This window comes from Mobula hypostoma, chromosome 25 (assembly GCF_963921235.1).
Source record: "Mobula hypostoma chromosome 25, sMobHyp1.1, whole genome shotgun sequence".
Taxonomy (NCBI): domain Eukaryota; kingdom Metazoa; phylum Chordata; class Chondrichthyes; order Myliobatiformes; family Myliobatidae; genus Mobula; species Mobula hypostoma.
The window spans coordinates 32702166-32718031 of NC_086121.1; the positions used below are offsets into that span (position 1 = coordinate 32702166).

The 15866-nt window shown below is 39.2% G+C and overlaps 1 protein-coding gene across 13 annotated transcripts in view; it reads left to right on the top strand.

Moving 5' to 3' along the window:
- The window catches only part of LOC134337823 (eukaryotic translation initiation factor 4 gamma 3-like), a 306969-nt gene that overhangs the window by 96498 nt on the left and 194605 nt on the right, over window positions 1–15866 (top strand). For 11 of the 13 annotated variants that reach the window (XM_063033097.1, XM_063033102.1, XM_063033098.1 and 8 more), the window contains one exon: window positions 5517–5636. The exons of the other annotated variants lie outside the window; for them this stretch is intronic. In XM_063033097.1, coding sequence (XP_062889167.1) covers window positions 5517–5636 — 120 coding nt within the window. The remainder of the gene's footprint in view (window positions 1–5516; window positions 5637–15866) is intronic. 13 annotated transcript variants of the gene reach the window in all.

Here is a 15866-nt window from a genome sequence, read left to right on the forward strand (position 1 = left end):
TAGAGATGGATTTTTCAAGCTTTCCATTAGCATCCATCAGTTTATCAATCTTAGTATTAAGCGAACCAAATTCAAGTTTCATATCTTGTATTGAAGAGAGTATTCTTTCTAAAGTAGAAAGTTCGTCCGATTTCTTTGTTCCATTTCGGGAAGGGTCCTGCTGCCTCTCAATTCAATACCGGGTCAACTTCCTGCCATCGTAGTTAAGTCACAAATCCTTCAGTAAAAATAGTGAATCTTAAAACTTAAACGGATCTATCAGTGGAATGTAAGATATAAAAAGTAAAGCCGCGGTGAAAACGCATCTCACTCCATTCGCTGCAAAATGGAGTCTCCGCGTTCAAGTTCAACAGTGGGCGTGACAGGGAATGAGGAAAGGTGCAGCTGACTCATATCAGTTCATATCGCCAAATCATATCATTTCCTCACGGCCTGGTAACACATGCTTTGCGGACCGGTACCGGTTCGTGGCCCGGTGGCTGGGGACCACTGGTCTAGGCTATTGACATAAAAACAGGCCCTTTTGGCCTAACTTGTCTGTTGTTCCCTTGAGCTAGTCCCATTTGTCTGCATTTGACCCATATCCCTCCTCGTCTCGCTTATCATGTGCCTGTCTAAGTGTTGTTTAAACATTGTGATTGTACCTGCCTGTAGAGCTTCAATTGGCAGCTCATTCCTTGTGTCCACCATCCTCTGAATAAACTTGCTCATCATGTCTGTTTTAAATGTTTCCTCTCCTACCTTAAATGTTTGCTGGCTAGTTTTAGACTTCCCTATCCTGGTGAAAATGTATTGTTAAATATTCACCTTACCTATGCCTGTTATGATTTTATCTGAGATCACACCAGAACTTCCTACACTCCAAGGAAAATAGTCCCAGCCTCCAGACCCAGCAATATCCGTCTGAATCTTTTCTATACCCTTCCCATCTTAATGGCATCCAGTACACAGTATTTCAAGTGTGATTTGGACAATAGCCTGTACAGTTATAACATGACGTCCCAGCTCTTGTACTCAGTGTCCTGATTGAAGAAGATAAGCATGCCAAACACCTTTCACTCCACCTTTACCTGTACTTGTACTTTCAGGGAAATGAGCATCTACCTCTAGTCTTCCTGTTAGCGATATTTTCCAGGGCTTCAGCATTTATTATGCAAGCCCTGTTCTGGTTTAATTCACCCTTGTCATTTTGTATTTGTCCAAGTTAAATTCTATCTGCCATTGCTTGGCCTACTTTGCCAGTTGCTCAAGATCCTGTTGTAATTTTAATAGGGCACCACAATAGTGTGACGATTAATGTAACACTATTACAGCTTGGGGCATCAGTGTTCAATTCTGAGGTCCTCCGTAAGAAAGTTTATACATTCTTCCTGTGTTTTCTCTGGGTGCTCTGGTATCCACCCACCATTCAAAGGTGTACAGTACCAGTTAGTACACAATTTGGTCATTGTGAATTGTGCTGTGATTAGGCTACAGTTAAATAGGTGGTTGCTGGGGTGGTGCAGCTTGTTGGGCTGTGAGGGATTGTTCTGTGCTGTCTCTCTAAGTTAAATAAAAATAGCCATCTTCACTGTCCATTATGGTACTAATTTTGGTGTCATCTGCTAACTTGATAACCATTGAGGCGATCGAGGTGAGAAGACTGAAACTAGCGGGGCACTGTCTACGCCTCCCCGAGCTACCTGCCAGCCTAGTCATCATATGGGAGCCCAAGCATGGGAGGATGAACCCTGGGCGCCCTCCCAAGACCATGGTCAACATGCTCCTGGGAGACAGCGGCGCGGCTGATGTAGATGAACTGAACACACTGATGAGGGAGAGGGTGAAGTGGAGAGTCAGTTATCGTGCCCGACGCCGGCCCCCTCGGCCTGAGTCGACGTAGTAGTAGTAACCAATGCAACAACATTATCATCTAAATCATTATATAGATGACAACTAACAGCAGACCCAGCTCATTTCCTTGTGGCACACCACTGGTCTCTGGCCTCCAATCTGAAAAATGACCCTCCTCTGGCTACTTCCAGAAAACCAGTTTTGTATCCAATTGGCCAGCTCATCTTCTAGACTAGCCTACCAAGTGATGGATGGAAAAGAAGAACAGAAAGAGAGAGAGAGAGAGACTCTGGCTGGACTGATGAGACTGAGAAAGGAAAATGGAAGACAGTTACCTGAAATTGGAATATTCAATCTTCATACCATTGGGCTGTAGTCTACCTTAATGGAATATGAGAGATGCTCTACTTCTAGTTTAGAGAAGACCAAGGACATTCAATTTGGTGTGGGAAGGGAGCTGAAATGACATGCATCAGTCAGTTCAAGGTGGCAATTGTGGACTGAGTCTAGGTGATCTGAGAAATATTTGCTCGTGGAGAAGGTTGTTGCCAATCCATACTAATTGGGATCTACCAGTTAGGAAGTTGATGATCCCGTTGAACAGAGAGGTGTTGAGGCCTAGGTCTTGGAGCTTAGTGATGAGTTTCAAAGAGATGGTAGTGTTGAATCTTGATCTGTAATCAATGAAAAGCATCCTGACAAATGCATCTTCTGTTGACTTGTGGTGGTAGGCAAGTTGGAATCCGAATTGAAGTAAGTGTTACTGGATGATGGTCATTGAGGCAGGTTACCATATTCTTCTTGTACACCGATATAACTGAAGCCGATTTGAAACAGATGGATACCTCAGACTGCTGAAGTGAGAGGCTGAAGATGTCCGTAAATGCTGTAGCCAGTTAATTAGCATAGATCTTCAGTACTCAACCAGCTGTGCCATCTGAGCCAGATGCTTTTCATGGATTCATCATCCTGAAAGATGCTCTCACACCAGCCCCGGAGACAGAATTCACAGGGTAATAGAGGCTGTGGGGATTCGTGAAAAGCCTCCATGTTCTATTGGTCAAAGTGAACATAAAAGGCATTGAGCTCATCTGGGAACAAAAACATGTTGTCATTTATGTTGCTTAGTTTTGCTTTGTAGGAGGTGATGGTTTTCAAGCTCTGCCACAGTTGTCAGGCTTCCCTCTGTGATTCAAGTTTAGTCTTCACATGTGAGGTGGCCTTTTGGAGGTCATACCTTTTGTACTTTCCTGGATTGCCAATCCCGAATGCCATTGATTTGTCCCTCACAGATTTCAAATCTCCTGGTTCATCCAGAGCTCCTGGTTGGGGAAAACTGAGTGATTTTTTTTGGGAGCACACTTGTCTGTGAATGCCTTTTATATAAGTCCATGACAACAATAGTGTATTCATTCAGGTCCTCTGAGTCCTTGAACATGGTCCGGTCCACTGTCTTGAAGCAGTCCTATAGCCACTCCTCTGCCTTGCATGACCACCTCTATTGTCCTTGCCTCTAATGCCTTGCTCTTCACATTCTGCCTATAGGCAGGCAAGTGATCAGATTTCCTGAAATGAGGTCAAGGGATGGAATGGTAGGCATTCTTGGTATTGTGGCACTGGTCAAGTGTGTTGTATCTTCTGGTGCTGTAGGTAGTTGTGCAGGGTTATCTTCAAGATAGCCTGATTGAAAATCCAGCAAGGATGTAAAAAATGTCAGGGTAGGCCGTTTCTACTTTGCTAATCATTGTACTCAATCCATTGAGTGCTAGTGTGACATCTGCCTTTGGCGGTGAGTAAACTGCAGTCAGTATCTCAGCAGAGAGCTCTTGGTAACTAGAACAGACAAAATGTAATCATTAGATGTTCCATGACAGGAGAACAAGAGTGGGGCAAGACCATGATGAGTTTATCATGAAGCAGATGCTGCTTCCTGGTCCAGCTGGTAGATTGAGAAGTCCTCGGTTGGAGCATGGTGTAAGGAGTGTGGGGGGCGGGTGGGGAGCCATATCTCAGTGAAACACAGAATGCAGCAATCACTCATTTCCTTCTGATACACTCCCAATGTAACCACCTGATTGGGATTTGTATTTGTATTTTATTTTTCCCATTTCACCACTAATGCTTCCCACATAGAAAATGTTAACTTGATCGCATCAGTGGGCAAATCAGCACATCAACAGGTTGAAGCAGACAATAGCTTACATTCGGATTTTTTAGGGTTCTTGTATCAGTACTGTGTGATGGGTGATTAGGATTTGCTGTAAACAAATTGAAAAGCTCAATTAACAGTGAAACCTAACTGCCAGTTTAGGTTTCAATTTCTTCCAAAAGGGTGTATTACATGTTTTGTATTTTGTCATTTACTTCATTACCATAACTTTCCAGGAAGTGAACAACTGTCAGTCCTAGAAAATTATCCAAGATCATTGACAAAACAGCAATTTTTGCATAATGCCAAGGCATAAATATTTTATTTATTAATATAATCCTCATCTGCTTTCAATTTGCCATGTTAACTGAATGAAACACATACATTTGTGAGAATATCTACAATTGCTATTTTTAAATTTGTTGTTATTCTGGTGTATTCTGTTCTCTTGTAGAAATTATTATTGGTTCCATGCTTTCATATCAATAATATTGAACTAGATTTATCTGTCATTTAATCCTGAATAGAAAACATACAGCAAAAAGACCAAAGTTTGTCTGTGGTACTCACTGCACACTTTTACTGTAATTTATATTTTTTTCTTGGCCTATTTGTGATGTCTTTGCCTAATTGAAGGGTTAGGCAGATGACCCATGAGATTTATGCTGTCATTGAATTGGCATTTTACCTCTGTGCTAAAAGAATAAAAATAAATCCTATTAGTCTTAGAGTGTGTATTTTGCAATGTCTTGGCTGTGTAATTCATAAAAATGCTGATGATGGACAAGAATGGTGTGAGGGTCAGTGCATCTGCTGGTGCGAGTGCGGGATCGGGGGAGTTGATGCTTCTGTTGCTTGTGCAGGGGGAGGGGTGTTTTGGGGCTTGATGTTTCTATCATTCTATGGGGTTCTTGTTTCATGAATGTCCGTGAAGAGTGCAAATTTCAGGTTTTATGCTGTATACATTCTGTGATATTAAATGAACCTTTGAATTAAGCTCTTGCTCATTTTCAGTTACTTCAAACACAGTAGTGTTTACAGTCTGGAGTTTGGTCCTGAAAGAAAAATAACTTAATATTAATTTTAAAAAATGAACGAAAAAGTTTGATTTTGGGATTGCTTCATAATTCTGAGTTCTGTAATGGTGTTTAAATGAATACACCTTTAGATTTGAGCACAGTTTTTGCATTGAAGGAGAGACTAAAGGCTCTTTTCTGCATTGTGGATTCTTAACCACTGAATCTATTTAAATTAGTTTAATTAATTGTAAATTAGATGTGTTAGACGTATGCAAAGCATTAGGAACACAACCTTTCTCTGAAGTGGTGGATATTTCAATTTTAAGTTGCCTTTTCTGTGTTTAATATCTTAATAGCAGAGATTTATAAGAAGCAGCACCAGTTGTCAGTTCTGATCCTCCATCAAACATTGATACCCAATGATCTTCATTACACTCAAACATTTTTTAGCAAATAATGTATTTTGCTATGTTCTGAGAATGCCACTTTGTCCTAACATGTAGTGTCTCTGTCAGGTCCCACAGGTGCCCAGACAGGCAGGACCTGCTGCTTACACAACACACGAAATAAACAAAGGTCATCCAAATCTCCCCGCCACGCCGCCAGGCCATGCCTCTTCACCAGGCCTCTCACAGGTAACAACAATCACAGAAGTCGAAGGATGTTTATCCTTTTTGGGAGGGGTTGAGTGTCAGAATAGAGAACAATAAAGCATCTCATTACTAAGTAACAAACAGTCCTGTTCTTTTCATGGCTTCTTTGTTCATGAAAAATAAGGATGGTACTTGAACATTGACAAAATAGAGTAATTTGTAGAGTTGGAGGTAGTGTAGCCTATTCAACTTCACTCGATAATATTAAAACAGCCTGGAACTTCATGTAATTGTTATGAAGTTATTTAGGATCCATAATTAAAACAAAATAAAGTAAACCACAGTTCCAAAGTTCACAGATCCTTTCTTCTGGAGCCTTGACATGCAAAATTCTAAGGTTGTCCAGTGTGAACTGAGCAAACATTCAAGCTGTTAAGCTTCTTGACTTGAAGCTCTTCTGTTGTAATGATGGGGCTGACCAAGTAACTGGGTCCTACGTCTTTGCACTTTGAAGTTTCTTGCTAGGTAGATTTCGAAAATTATTCTCTTGATGTTTGTAATTTTCTTGGGTGGGCACACCCAACTTCTAACCTTTGGCATTAATTTGAATATTGTAGGTTCCATGATTTTGCTTCTTTGACAAAACTACCTAGCACTAGGTAAACTGCGAACAGTATCTCTCTTTTAGACAATAGGCAGAAATGATATGGTGTAATTAAATTATTTTCATCCTCTCTCACTTAAACTCTGAGTTCGTGCTTCCTCCGGATTGTCGTGGTTGGCAATTTGCTTAGAGACTTGCATATACAGTGGACATGGTCCTTCCAGTTTATGCTGTTTAGAATTACATTAAGAATGAGCGACATAATGTATGTAGAGAATTGAAAAAATTTTTACTGTTCTAAAAATATTGGGTTTAATGTTTAGTCTAAAATGTTTGAAATTTCTGACAAGTAAATGAGTGCCAGTTGCCATACTACATATATCGCAATTATAAAACTGTAAAGCAAATGTCTAATTGATTCTCAAGCCAGCTTGGTACATGAATGCAAATTATATTTCAACAATTGAAAGTAAATTTTTGCAAATTCTATTTGTGAGCATGTTCCAGGTGCAGACTTAAACTAGAACATTTACTGATTCATTGAATTAAACTTCATTTCTTTTAAGTAAATCTTTTGAATTTGATGTGCGTATTTGCTGAAAGGTTGGATTAAATTGCCCTTCCATTGGGTATTTACCACTCATAAATGCAATATGAAATAAAATGCTTTCATTTTGATATGTCATTCTTTTAGTTAACATTGTATCAGGCAGCTAATTATTTTGGACGTTGGCATTTCCCTGTAGGCCAGATTGGTACTAACCATCTGATCATGGTTGGATATCCCTCTGAATAGACTAGACTATTTTACTTTATCTCCTTTATTGTTATATAGAAATGTATCAAACTATGCGTATAGTCTGTAAGGAATGTTTTGAGGGATGGAAAAGAACAGGACATAAGAGATGATGTTTGTGAAAGTTAGTGAAGAATATACCCAAGGTCATAATTTTATAATTTGTGCAAGTAAAATTATCATTTTTTCCTTACTTATTTTCTGTATGTGGCCATCACTAGCAAGCCAGTTCCATTTAATGTTGAGAAGATAGAAGGTCAGCATCATGTTAAATGCTGCAGAGCTTTCACTGAAGATACACCCACAGTGCAGTTGATAGGGAGTTCCTGGATTTAATCCCATCAAATTTAAAGGACTGGTGATACATGTCCCACTCAGGATAATGGCAGCTTGTGAGTAAACCAGCAGGTGGTAAAACGTGAAACAGTGCAGCACAGGAGCAGGCCTTTTGGCTGAATTTGCCTGTGCTGATTGTGATGCAAGTTTAAACTAATCCGATCTGCTTGAACGTGATGTATGTTCCTCGGTTTTATGCCTATGTAAATTCATCTTAAACAATGCTATTATCTACTTCCACTGGCAGCGTGTTCAGATATCTACTAATCTTCATAATTTAAAAAAAAATGTACATCTCCTTTAAATTTTCTTTATCTCATTTCTAAAGTTTATGCTCTCTAGTATTTGACATTTCCACCCAGGGTGAAAGACAATCTACCCTATTATTCCTCATTATTTTATGTACCAGTATCAGCTTGTTCCTCTGCTCCTAGTGCTCCAGAGAAAACAAACCAGGTTTGTCCAACCTCTTTATAACAAGTCTTGTGCACTTATTGTCATTGTCTCTTTTGTGTAGACCTACTGCATTTGCCTGGGTGAGTAAGTGCAGTGCATTTTATACTATTGCCATTGTGTGCCGGAGCTAAGGAAATATTGCAGGAGGTTTGTGGGATGCTTTGTCAGCCAGGCCGCTTTGACCTGGATGATACTGTACTCTAGGGTAGCTGGAACTGCACTCATCTGCATGTCATCAGTACTACATTTGTATGTTGTCTGCCCTCATAGCATTTGGAGAGCCAGTCCTTGGCAAAACTGCCATCAAGAAATATTCCAAATAAATACAAAGCGGTCCTGGAAATGGAATTTTTGGAGGTTTGCTTTCTTGAGCAACTTAAGAGGTACCAAGGTGTAGTGGTGATTTGTGGTTAGAGTCATAGAGGATGGAAATAAACATTTTGGTGCATTCATATCCATTAAGTACCCATTTATACTAATCCATTTACCAGTATTTGGTCTTTAGCCTCTGTGCTTTGGCAATTCAAAGACACATTTGTATTTTAAAATATTTTGAGGATTCGTACCTCTAACCACTCTTTGGATGAAATTATTTGGATGAAACCTCTTGTGTGTTATTCTAAACTATGCCTTCTGGTTTTAGAAACCTCTGCTATGTTCTTATTACCAACATTGCCAACTGATTACATCAGTTCTGATGAAGGGTCTTGGCCTGATATATGAACTGTTCATTCATGCTAGCTGACCTGCTGAGTTCCTCCAGCATTTTGCATGTGTTACTCTGGGTTTCCAGTATCTGTGCAATTTCTTGTGTTTTTACACCAATGTTTTATGTTTTACCATAGGAGGAAGAATGTGGTAGCAATATAGAGAATGCAGAAGTTCCACCAAGTCATTACCTAGAATGGATAGCAATTGTTAGGAGAAATTGGATAGGCTGGATTTATTCTTGCTTGAACATAAGAGTCTGAGGGGTGACCATTATAGAGATTCATAAAATTGAGGGGCATAGTTTGGATATTTACTCACAATTTTAACCCAGGGCAGGGGTGTCTAGAACTAGAAGGCTCCAGTTTAAGGTGAGAAGTGAGAACATTTTTTAAGAGGTCTAAAGGGTAAGTTTTTCTTTGTTTGCTTTAATTTTACTGCGATATCGCACAAAATAGGCCTTTCTGGTCCTTTGAGCTATGCCGCCCAGCAACCCAATGATTTAATCCTAGCCGAATTACAGGGCAATTTACAATGACCAATTAGTCTATCAACTGGTACATCTTTAGACTATGGGAAGAAACTGGAGCACCTGGGAAATCCATACGCACACAGGGAGAACATCCAAACTCCTTACAGACAGTGGCAGGAAATGAATTAGGGTTGGTGGTATTGTAAAATGTTGTGCTAATCACTATGTTTCTGTGCTGTGTTCTTGACCATCAATACATAGTAGCAGCATTTCACTTGGTAGATAGCACCTTCCAAGCCCACAACCTCAATCAGTGAGGAAGGACAGGGATAGTAAAAGCATGGAGCACTGCCACCATGAAGCTTTCCTCTGAGCTACATACCTTCCTGACTTGGAAGCAAATCCCTGTTCCTTTACCATCATTAGGTCAAAATCTCTATGTAACAGCAATTTGTGTATACCGAGACCTCAAGGACAGCAGTGTTCAAGATGGCAGCTCATCATCTTTTCAAATGCAACTTAAAAATTGGCAATTAATGCTGACTCAGTCTGTGAAGCCTACTATCCTTGAATGAATAAACAAAAGCATAATGATGAATATCTGATGTGAGCTACCAGAGGCGGTAGTGGAGGCAGACAGAATTAAAGCATTTAAAATGCTGTCTGAATAGCACTTGGGTAGGAAATGTGCAAACGAACATGGGCCAAATGTGGGTAAATGTGATTAGAATAGATAAACATCATAAACATAAGAGCATGGACAAGGTGGGTCTATGAATTTCCCTACTCCTGTATTCTAAGGCTAATGAAAACAAGTATCCTATATACCTTCTTTATCAATTGACCCAGCTGTCATTCACATTCAATGATCTGTGGACTTGTGCTTCAAGATTCCTTGCTTCCTCAATACATCCAATGGCTCTACCATTCATTGTGTTTGACCTATCTTTCTTCGTCTTCCCAAACTGCACTTAGCAGGATTGAATTCCATCTGCCATTCTCTGTCCATCTTGCATCATTCTATAAGACTATGACTATCTTCACAGTCAACGACATCACTAATTTCATGTCATCTGTAAAGTTGGTAATCTGATCTTCTACATTCATATCCAGATTGTTAGTACATAAAATGAATAATAAGCATCTTAGCACCAGTCCCTCTGGTACACCACTAATCATAGGTTTCCAAGCACAAAAGCAAACCACCATTATCACATTTTACCGCCAAGTCAAATTTGGCTCCAATTTAACAACTTGCCTTGGACGCTGTGTCTCTGACTTTTTGTCTCTGTCTCGTGGAACCTTGCCAAAGGCTTTACTGAAGTCAGTGTGCTTGATAGGACAGAATGAATTGAATTGCTGTGAACAGAGCAGCAGGAGTATTGTCTGAAGGATTGGAAGCATGCAAGTGATTATGAATGATTCCAGTGAACAGCAGGGCAAAGTAGAATTTTAGCAATGAGTTTAGAATGATCATTATTAGAATTTAATTTTAACAGGAAGCAATTGGATAAATTATGGTTATTCCTTATTTTTAACCCATGATTGCAAACTGCTGATTTTACTTGGCATTAGTTTGTTGGGTAATTAGTTTATACTGCATTTACCATCTGATAGTTGCTCTTCTCTGGCCAAGTTTTCGAAGTATAATCTAGGCGAAGAACCTGACATGTTTTGAAAGGAACTTAAAACTTTTCTATTCAATTCATGTTTCTACAGTCCTTCGTCAGAAATGCCATTTATTTTTGATTCATTCCCTTTTTCATTCAGGTGTTTGGAGGTTATGTATAGTTTTAGGGTAGATTGGTTATCTCCATCGCAAGTAATATTCTTACGTACAGAGTTGCTACTTTTATCTTTGATTTGGTGTTTTAGCAGTTGTCAAAGTCTTGAACAGAGCCAGATGTGTAAAGCAGTATTCCTTTTGCTTAGCGTACATACTCATTGTTCCACAGCAAGTGCAAGAAGCTGATGGATTTATTTAATAGGATTGAAGTCAACATTAGACTGCTACTACTTCCCAGCAAGCCAAACCTCCTACAAGTGCATCCAGTCCCAGCTGTGATCATTGTATAATTTCTCCTCCATCGTTTGTTGTGACAATGAGATACACCTCCAGCTCACAAGAAAATAGCACTGAGGAAGATCATCAGCCATGATCTTGCCGAATGGCAGAAGTTTCTTGAAGGGTCAGTTAGTCTACAACTGTTTCTATTTTTTATATTAGAGTTGAATACTGTGTCCTTGAGTTTTCATGATTTTAGAAAAATTATTTGGGGGCCGGCTGGTGGCGCAATGACATTGGTGCCGGACCCGGGAGCGGAGGTTCCCGGGTTCGAAACCAGTCGTGTCCGCTCCCGAGTACACTTTCCATCTGCCAGGTTCAAGATTGCAACTCGACCTCGTAAAATAAAAGGGAAAAATACTGCGAAACTGTCTGTGTGAGGAGTGGCGTGCCACACAGCCTCTCTCTCTCTCTCTGCACCTTGTAAAAGCCATGAAAAAGACATCATCACGGATGCACGCAGACGCACACGCATAGACTCGCATGCACACAGGCACACACCGGAAAAAAAAGAAAAATTATTTGGATAAAATAAAGCTGTTTCATTTGGCTGTATTCATGTGTATGGTTAAATGACAATTAAACTTGAACACAAAGCCACATGTGCAAAGCTATATAGACAAAAGTTTTTTTAAAAAAAATGTAGGTTGAAAGAATGATTGAGAAACTATAAATGGAATAAATATGATATGCCATTTAACAGTAAAAAGAATAAAAGCAGTATTTAAATGGTTTCGGGTGCTGGTGCAATAGTCACAGTAATGAGGTAAACTATGTTGATCTTGGTTGTATTTGTACAGTATTGTGACCTGCTAAAATTGTGCAGTTTGATCTCTACCTAAGAAAGAATATTCTTCGTTAGAAGCAGTTTTGAGTGTGTTTACTAGATTTTGAGAGTAAAATTGGCCTGTGCTTACAGGAATTTAAAAGAGATGACTTATTGAAACACACGAGATTGTAAGGGGGATTTGACAAGGTAAATACTGAGCAGCTGTTATTTTTCGGGATGGAGAGTATAGGACTCTGAATCATAGTATTAAGATAAGAATATCATCATTTAGGACTGAAGTAAGGAAAGATTTCTTTACTTGTTTGTAAATCTTTGGAATTTTAACCTCAGGACTGCATATGCTTTGCTTACTCAGGGTCAAAGGTTGAATGAAACAGATATTCAAGGTGCTAAGGGCATCAAAGGATATGGGGATCAGGATGTGAAAGTGGATGAAGCGTAAAATCAGTTTTGATTTTATTTTAAATGGTGAAACAATCTCTACTACTATTTGGGAACTAAAAACCACAGATGTTTTGGTTTATATGATTGGATATTAGTTTGGAAATGTATTGTTGGATTCAAGTCCTGAAACTACTTCCCTAATAAAAATTAGACATGCACAGTAAGTGTTGACTTCAGCAGTGATGTCTTGCATTAAGTAAATGAATATAAAGAATTATTCTAAAATCACAATATTTTTTTTTACAAAATAGCCAGAAGATCACAAATTTTAAACGAATTATATACATTATGGTTGTATTATTGGTTGCCGTATATACTTATATTTTTGAGATTGAAGTGCTTCAGACTGGGTTACCACGTTAAGAAAATATAGCAGTGAATCAGTATTCCACAAAGGAGATTTTAAAAAAATCATTTGGATCCATTTAATAATTCAATTTGAATCAAAACTAGCGGAGAACTGGATTGTCAGGACTGTGCATTATGCAAATGAAAATGTCTTGATTTTACATTGTTTGAAATTTTGACCTGAATGGTAGGCAATTGAGGGTAAAATGATATTTCAAAAAAAAACTTGGGTGCACACTGCCTTGGAAAATTCTGTTGACAGTGGAGCAGTACTTTATTCAATGTACCAGAAACTAACGAGTTCAATCCTGTGAGTTTCAGTTTTGGCCAGAGGTGATTCTTGGGAGGTAGCATTATTTTTCTTTCAAACTCAACCTCAAAGATAAGTTTTTGAATAGCTACATTTGCTGCCACCTCTGAAGCTAAATACTGTTGATTAACTAAAAAATAAGAAATCAGCACCTTTTAAATTCAATATTGAAAATGTTCAGTGCTGTAATAGTTCCCAAACCTATTGACTCATTTTATCATTCTCATTTTTAGAGTGAGAATAAAAGGAAAATGATGTTTTTGGAAAGTAGATAGTGAGATATCAAAGTACAGGAAACCGGGCTAAAAGTGAGAACACAATAATGTAAAAAAAAGTTAATGGGCTCATGTGGGATAAACCATGGAGGAGTTGGGAAATGAGAATAAATTTTGAAATGCTGGAGCGTGGAGAGCCACAGATCTTAAAAGGTAATGGATGTGTTTTTGGAAGCCTGTATGGAGGATGATGTAGGCTAACATGTGCATAAGTTGAATCTATCACAGGCAGGTCAAAGATTTAGGAAGAAGCAACCTTGATGTCAAGGAGGCTAACTTAAATCCAAATGCTGTTCGTGTCAAAAGCCATTCTCAAGGGGGAGGGTGAGCAGCTGGAGGCTGAAGTATGCATTGATATGAGATGTATGCAGCAAAGGTTTTTGCTGGGTCCCTTGTTGTTTATCATGTATATGAGTTGTATGGAAATACAGATGGTATGATCAGTAATTTTGTGGATGATGCCAAAATTAGTGGTGGTGTGGACAACAATAAAAGTTATTTAACGTTGCAGTGTGATCTAGATCAACTGGAAAATAGGTAAAGGAATGCCAGATGGAATTTAACTCATAAAAGTGCGAATTGGTGTATTTTGGGAAATTAAGCCAGTGCAGGACATGTGTTTAAATAATAAAGCACTGGAAAGTGTTGTAGAGCAGAGAGCCCTCGGGATACTAGTACATAATTACCTGGAAGAGTCACCAAGATGGTGAGGAAACACTATAGCATTCTTACTTCATTGGATGGGGCATTGAGTTCAAGAGTTAAGATATTACATCATAGCGGTACAAAATGTTAGTGCATTTGGAATACTGTAGGAAGGATCATCATCATCAGTTGCCATGCCCAGTTTGAGCTTTGACTGCCATGGCCCACACACTCCTGTTTCAGGTCAAGTGGATCAATTCATTGGTATTCATTTCCATTTCTCTGGCTGCTGTCTCCATCATCATTTGTCTTTGTCTTCCTCTTGCTTTCTTCCCTTCAACCTTCCCCATAATTACTGTTCATTCTAACTCCTCTTTCCTAATCACATGTCCAATGAAGTTACATTGCCTTTTCATGATCTCATACATTATTTCTCTTTTTGTGTTTGCTCTGTTCATGACATCCTCGTTAGATATTCGTTTCATCCATGATATTCTTTGCATCTTCCTCAAAAACCACATCTCTGCTGCTTCAATTCGTTTCCTCATGTTGCTCGATATTGTCCAACATTCTGAGCCATATAACATAACTGGATAAACGTAACATTTCAGTACTCTGAGGCGGGTTGTCAAGCCTAGTTTAGTAGTGGTGAGTATACTCTTCATTCTCATAAGGTGTCTTTTGCCATCCCTATTCTTCTTTTGATATCCGTGTTGCACCTGCCATCTGATGTCACCGAGCTTCCTAAGTAGCAAAAGTTCTGTACTTGTTTTATGTCTTTCCCGTTTATTCTCAGCCTGCAGATAGTATTCTCCTTCTTTTTGGATATCACCATACATCAATGTATCAATGTATGGTGATAGGAAGGATATGATTAGGTTAAAGAGGGTGCAGGGAAGAGAGACTGGATTGGTTGGAACTATGTTCTCTGGAGCAAAGCAGGCTGTGGGGTGGCCTTGCAGAGGTTTAGAAAATCATGTGGATATAGTTAAGGTGAATGCTTTTTTCCAAGGATAAGGCAGAAGTTTAAAGTGAGAGGGAAAAGATTTAAAGGGAATCTGAGGAGTCCTGCGAAAAAGGCCTTAACCATCCACTGTATCTATGCCCCTCACAATTTCATACATATCTGAAAGGTCCCCTCTCGGTCTCCTTTGCTCCTAGGAAAACAGGCCCACCCTGTCTTGTCTATCCTTGTAATTCAAGTCCTCTAGTCTTAACAGCATCCTTGTCATTCTTTTTTGCATTCTCTCCAGCTGAATCATATCCATTCTCTTGTATGGCATCTAGATTAGCTCACTGTATTCCAAGTGTGGACTTGGTACAGCTATAAAATGAGGCCCCAGTTCTTGAACATATTTCTCCAGTTGCCTTCACCACCCTATCTCCTATGTTACAACATTCAGGAAACTATGTACACTTGTGACCTTAGGTCTTTCTGTTCTGCAACACCTCCCAGGGCCCTGCTATTCACTATGTATGTCCTAGACTAGTTTAATTTCCCAAAATGCATCATTTCAAATTTGCCTGAGTTAATTTCCATCTGCCATTCCTTTGCATACTTTCCCAGTTAATCTTGAACCGTGTAGTATCATAATTCTCCCTCCCCAATTAGATACTTCCCATATCATCAGCTCCTATCCCTGTGTTCATTGCCTAGTACTGGATCCAGTCTGACCTCTCATCTAGTTACATGTCAGGAACCCTTCCTGGACATGCCTAACAAATTCCTCCCCATTTAAACCTTTTTCATTAAGAAGGTGCCAATCAATATTAGGGAAGTTAAAGTTGCTATCGAAGCAGATTTAACATCACCGGCATATGCCATGAAATTTAACTTTACGGCAACAGTAAAGCCCCCCCCCCCCCGCCATCCGAAGGCAGAGCATTCCTATGAAATGGTTCATAAGCCGAAATGTTGTAAAGTGAAGAAGCAATTACCATTTATTTATATGGGAAAATTTTGTGAGCGTTTACAGACCCAAAAATAACCTACCAAATCATTCCAAATAACACATAAAACCTA